The sequence below is a fragment of the Mus caroli genome, chromosome 19, assembly GCF_900094665.2.
Source record: "Mus caroli chromosome 19, CAROLI_EIJ_v1.1, whole genome shotgun sequence".
NCBI classification, from domain to species: domain Eukaryota; kingdom Metazoa; phylum Chordata; class Mammalia; order Rodentia; family Muridae; genus Mus; species Mus caroli.
Window position 1 is genome coordinate 55,802,165 of NC_034588.1, and position 6,748 is coordinate 55,808,912.

The 6,748-nt window shown below is 37.5% G+C and overlaps 1 protein-coding gene across 1 annotated transcript in view; it reads right to left on the reverse strand.

Annotated features, from left to right (window-relative positions):
* Positions 1 to 6,748, reverse strand: part of Pdzd8 (PDZ domain containing 8) — a 55,211-nt gene that overhangs the window by 31,241 nt on the left and 17,222 nt on the right. Inside the window, exon 2 of the mRNA XM_021151276.1 lies at positions 5,109 to 5,231. Coding sequence (XP_021006935.1) covers positions 5,109 to 5,231 — 123 coding nt within the window. The remainder of the gene's footprint in view (positions 1 to 5,108; positions 5,232 to 6,748) is intronic.

Sequence of the window (6,748 nt, forward strand, 5' to 3'; positions counted from 1 at the left end):
TGCAAGTTGTTCATATTTATGTGTTACATTTACATATGGGCACTACACCATGGTGCACTGTACCCTCAAACTGTGGGTTGGGTATTCTATCAGAGCACCAGGAAACTAATTCAGAAAACTGGTACCAAGAAATGGGGTTGTTGCTCTGATAAACTTGACTATGAGGTTCACAGGCCTTTGTAACTGGCTTATAGAAGGAATGTGGAGGACTTTGAAACACTGGGTTAGAAAAGCATTAGGACTCAATAAGCAGAGTAAAATGGGCCATTCTGATAGGAATCTGGAAGACCAGAATACTGAGAAAAACGTAGACATAGAAGCCCAGATCATAAGGTTTCAGAAGAGAGCAAGGATGCTGCTATCAGAGAGCAGGCCAGAGGCCATGTGTCTTAGTGTCTAGTAAAGAGTGAGGCTGCATTCTGAGAACCTGAGCCAGGCTGAAGTAAAAAGTAATGGGATATTTTGTTTGGTAGAAGAGATGTTATGACAAAGAGCATTCAGGTTGTGTCATGGCTATGCTTTCTGCTCTCATCCAAGTTTACATTTAAAAAAAAAAGGAAAAAGTGAAGCAAAACATTATAAAAAAAACATGCAATTTAGTAAAGAAGACAGCGAGTAAATGTAAAGTCATAGACAAGGCGGGTTAATACCAGCTGTAACTAGTTATTACTAGCACCATTAAAGAGAGACACTGCTCTAACTGGGACAAGAGGAAAGGTATCCATCCATCAAAGGCTCTGTCAGTGTAGTAAATGTGAAAAGAATTTAAGGGGATATACAGCTAACGAGGTTCTCTCCTTAAGGAACTGTTTTCCCCAATCAGACACAAAGGCAGTTGAACTGTGGTCCAAGGGGACCAGGCTTCATCCCAGGGGATATAAAACCTGACAGTGTGTGATCCAAGGAAAGTTGCAAGATTAAGGAGGGTGGGGAAGTATAAAACCTATACCATGGTGCCTTGCAGAGGCCAGACAATGTGTGGCAGTTAGAGTATCTGCCAAGAGGACACTGCCTGAAGATATGAAGGGGAAGCCTAAATTGTACATTCCAGGAAGTTGGAAATGCCAGAGCCATATGTCATCTGCTGAGAAAAGCTGCAGACAAGGAGTAGAGCTGGCCCAAGAGAGAAACTATATGTGTACAGGGATCAGAACTCAAAGGATGGAGCTACCTAAGCCTTTTGGAGCCCAGACAGAATAAGAGATGATCTGACCAAAGCAAGAAATGCCCAGCATATGTTTAGCGCCTGGGACTTGGTGAATTTGTGTGGGATTTTTGTATTTTCTACCTTCTTGTGTGCTGCACACATGTGAGCACACAGGTGCTTAGACTCAGGAACATGAGTGTGAAGGCTAGAGGATGATATGGATACGTCCTCTATTGTTCTTTTTTTAAAACAAACAAACCCACAAACCAGACTCTCTCACTGAACCTGAAGCTCAGTCTCAGCTGAGCCAAGGAGTCTGCAGACGCCCAGGATTTGCTTGTCTTCGCCTTGCAATGCTGGGTTTTAAGTTCATGAAGCCATTCCCAGCTTTTACGTGGTTGCTGAGGATTAAAACTCAGATCTTTTTGCTTGATTAGCAATCACTCAGAAGAAAATTTGACTTTGCACATCTAAACAGTGTTCCAAGTGTTAAAGACTAGTGGGACTTTTGAAGTTGGTCTGAATACATTTGCACAGATGACCAGGAAACTATGTAGGTCAGAAGTGGAAGATTATAGCTTAAAAGTGTACTTGAATGACAAGCTTTGTGATGATTAGTCTTTTTGACTGTTAGACTGGACAGGATTTAGAATCATCATGGAAACAAACCTCTGGCCACACCTATTCGTGAGTTCCTAGGTTAGGTTAACTGATAAGGGAAATCGAACCCTAAATATGGGTAGCACCAACCAACAGGTCAAGGGTCCTGAACAAGAACAAAAGGAGCTGAGCAGTTTTGTTCTCCTCTCTGCGTGCTCTTCCTACTGATGCAATGTGATTATTACTAACTTCACATGCCATGCTTCCTCACTGCAATGGATGTACTCTTAAACTGGGAACCAAAATCCCCCCTTCCTTCCCTAAGTTGCTTCTGTCAGGCATCCTACCACAGCAGCAAGAAAGGTAAGTGATACAGACAGTAGGGAACTGTAATTGCTGGGAAAACTTGAAGTCATGAGGCTACAATTACAAGAAATAAATGGGGGAAAGGGAGATGACTTGGGGTTGAGTGTGTCAACACCTGTGGATTTCTATGTATTATATTTAACACTGAAAACAAAATAAAACAAGAACTTTTAAAGATGTATTTTTAGATCTCTATAAAACAAAACACCCTAAAAGCTGCTGAGAAAATACAATCTGACTCAATGAAGACGTGATCTGAATCACCAGCATCACCCACCTACAGTGAGCACAGACTACCCTGTGCACTGCATCACAGACTACCCTGTGTACTGCATCACAGACTACCCTGTGTACTGCTTTGGAGCACAGAATCTAGTTAACAAAACTTTATGGCCCCCACTTTACTGGTCATATTCTTAATTTGTTGATACCCTCAATATATCCATTACAACACCCAACTCTTTCACATAACAACATGATAAATCCCTCTTAGAATTTAGAGCCAAAACCATTTTCTAGTCAACATGTATACTTTATCAGAAAATAATATGAACCTTAGAAAAATGATGACTATGTTTATGATGATAAACATATTTTGTCAATTAAGAAATAAGTTAAATTTTAAAAATTAGTGTAAACTAAGAAATTCACTAAGTTTTATTTGGTGTGGAAAAATTGATCTCGACAGAGTTGTTTTCGAGTTATTTATCTTCTTACTATAACTACACTTGAGTTTTACAACCATCTGTGACTCTGGTTCCATCGGCATTGGATGGTCTCTTCTGACTTCTGCAGGCACCAGGCACACACATGGTGCACACACATATTGCAAGCAAAACACTCATATACATAAAAAATAAATATATCTAAAAAAGTTATTTATTTCATTGGGAAAATACACTCTCAAAATCTTTTAACAGTTTGATTTAAAAAAAAAAAACCTTCATGCATGCTTTTAAATCTGAAATTACTTCAAAATAAACAGCAAAAATGTTTAAGATCTATTCACACACAACTTTTTCATTATTTCAAAATGAACAGTTTTTAAAAAATCGATAGGCAGTTGTGAGCTGCCTGACAAGAGTGCTGGAAACGAATCTCAGGAGCTGGAAAAGAACAAAGTCCTCGGCTCCACAGCTGTCTCTTCCTTCAGTCCTAACTTTTGTTTTGGTTTTCAACTTGATGCAAGGTCCGATTTCTAAAAGCTTAGCAACATTTATAAAAATACTAAGCTACAACTATAACAGTAAATTATTTTTAAAGTATCATTCAAAAGTAGGTGTGTGTGTGTGTGTGTGTGTGTGTGTGTACTACAACTCCAGCAAACCTCAGCTCATCACAGCAAGCCAATTTAGAACAACTTTACCTATATTCAAATGGTCTACAGAAACTTTTAATTGTCTTTTATTCTTTTAAGACTGTTGAATATTCTATTCACTACAAACTTTCTCATACTACTAAATAATTATGGTGAAAACTATCTTGAAAGGTGTTAGACCTTTGTATTATTTCCAAAACATAAAATTATCATTTTCTGGGCCTTCTATAAAGGGCACTTTTATTGTTCTTCTCTTTTTACCCTTCTGGTGTCACTCTGTCTAAATACCTAGCCTCGTACCTACTGTATCTGTTTTATTATACACAATGGTTCCTTTTATGATATAACAGCATATTTGGTCTCCTTTTTATTTTCAATAAGACTCTTGTCAAGACTTTCTGACAAAATAAACCTTAGCTATTAGTTATCAGAAGACTTAAGGAAATGAATTAGAAAAATTCGTATATTCATAGTTATCTATTTGCAAAGACTCAAATGTATTAGGTACAAAATATAACCCTACTACTCAAGTACTTATCTGTATCATGAGTTAGGAATAAAAATGAAAAGTTATAAGTAGTCAGTGGTATAATCAACTGTCACGGAGAAGTGAGTCTAAGGACAGACAGTGTACTGTATTTAGAACTCAAAGCAGTTATTAAGGAGGTAGTGTGAGTACTCGGACAGGCTAGTTCCAAAAAGCAGGAGACAGTGTGGGCCAAGAAAGCAGGCGGAGCTTGTCCTTTAAGATGGCTAGGCAGAAAAGTGGCAGGCTGTAGTCCAAATCCAGGCAACTGCCTATTTTATATGGGCTATCAATAATTCTACATTTTTAAGTGGTTAAAAAAATAATCAAAATACCACTTCATCACACATAAAACTTAACTGAAAGTGACCACGTTCCAGGTCAAAGCCAAGCTGGTTCATTTATGCACTGCCTGTGCCTCTGTAGTACACACCAGAGATGAGGAGACATGGCAGACAGCAGGGAAAGTTACCATGTCCGTATTTGCTACCTGGCTTTTTGGAGGATATCTTGTCAAACCCTCTCTTAGGAAGGCCAGTGTAGCTGACACACTATTATGAATTACAGGCTGAACAGAAGGGAGTGAAAAAGAAGATGGATAAACAGACACTCATAGGTCAGTGGAAGATCTGGATGCCGTCCTGGGAGCAAAAGGGAAGCCACTGAGATTTAAGAAGTAGAGTGACGGCTAAATTGCCTTTTAAAGGTCATTCTGCCTGTTAATTTAGGCAAGAAATGAACACTGTGAACTACAGTGGTAAAATATTGAGCCTAGGAAAGACCACTTCCAAACAGTGTTCATAGTCTGATTTAGTCACTTAATGAGCATTTTTAATAATCATAACTCAAAAAACTACTATGCTAGGAATGCTCTCCAATAGGCAAAGTTAAGATAAAATGTCAGCACAGCACTATTCATCTAAAAAGTTGAGAATTATTGCAAAAATAAATGCTTCCAAGTGACTTTCTAAATATGATTTATTTTTGCAAACTGGAAAAGACTGCTTTCATTAAATTTATGTATAAAGTATTTATAGGTAAAAATAATATAACATAAACTAACATTAGAGCAGAATAAACATAAACAGTCCTTAATATATTTCTATCATACTTTCTTGGCCACATAAGTAAAGAGAGAACAAAGAACATACCTGCTACATTCTAACAATGTAACTTTAAGCCGGCCTTCAGTAAGTGCCCATTGTTGAATATGGATAAGTTCTTCATCTTCTTCAAATCCTTGCAAGGCTTGGTATGGAAAAAACGGCTTAAACCTGATAAAAGTAAAGATAAGTCTAAATTTCTGAATAATAATCATAGTTTAAACTGAATACCTACCTGTTTAACAAAAGACTCAAAACATTTAATAATGTGTTTGCTCTACAAAACTGAAGCTTAGCACAGCTGGAAGGTATTTATTGACAAGCCCAGGACACTTAGAATACAGAAAAGGGAAACCCAGAGGATCCAGAAGGCCCTCAGCTTTGGATGCAGACAGATTCTTTGGACCAGATGAGAAGCATCTCCTACAGTACCTGATCAAAATTTAGAAAGGACTGTCAGTGGACACAAAATGATAGTGATTAGTAAACAATAATGATAATAACACAAACAGCAGCAAAGATAACTACTGAGGCTATTATTTGTTAGCAATGGGAATTAATTAAGAAAACTCATATAAAGCAATTCCCATTGCTAACAAATAATCAGTAGTTAGCTTTACTGCTGTTTCAAAGTTCTCACGTGAGGAGACAGTAGAAGGACAAGAATTGAGAGAGAAAGTGTTTATTTAAGGGGTGGAGGATGGGGAGCTGGGAGAGAGTAAATCAAAACTAAGCATGTATGAAAATGTCATTTAAAAAATCCTGTCTCAAAAACAAACAAAGCAGATATAAACACTGGGGTAGGAAAAACCAGTATCCAAGAATTACTAGACTGCATTAACTTGAAATGTCTTCTTTCTACCCAAAAAAATTACAAAAATTCAAACAAACATGAAAATATGATCCACACAGCATGAAAATGATGATAATAATAATAATAATTAAAAAAACCAAACTGCTCTTGAGAGTGAACAGACTATAGATGTCATCAACTTAAAGCAGTGATATATTGGAAAAAGGCAAAAAGATGATAAGAAAAGATATTAGTTAAATCACCTATCTTATAAGGTTAAACAGTAGATAACATTAGAGTCAATATTAAAAATAGTTGTTACACTACTCAGCAACATGGAAGCAACACCATAATCAAGCATACAGCTAACACTTACCTTGTATGATAACTTACTCTCTATAGTAACTATATGAATGGATAGGTATATAATTAGCACTCATTGTAGATAGGTGAGGAAACTGAGACACAAATCAGTTCAATAACTTGCTCAAGGGAAATGCACACAGCGAGAAAGTAGTAGAGCCAAGATCTAGAAGTATAGCTGTAGAACCTATGGCCTTAACCTTAGAAGCAGCTAAAAAGAGAAACTGTTACAAATGGTCACTCCTACACCTTGAGACTTGGGGCAGCCAAGTAATTTTCATAAAACCTTTCTGTTTATGCTGTAGCCCAATGGTAAAAGTAAGTCGTGGGTTAAATTCTCAGCACCTAATTAAACCCTCTGCTTAATTTTTAATTTTTATGCATTAACTAAAATGAAGATAAGAGCAAATGCAATAGGATATAAAAACTGCTGGACAGCCGGGCGTGGTGGCGCACGCCTTTAATCCCAGCACTCGGGAGGCAGAGGCAGGCGGATTTCTGAGTTCGAGGCCAGCCTGGTCTACAAAGTGAG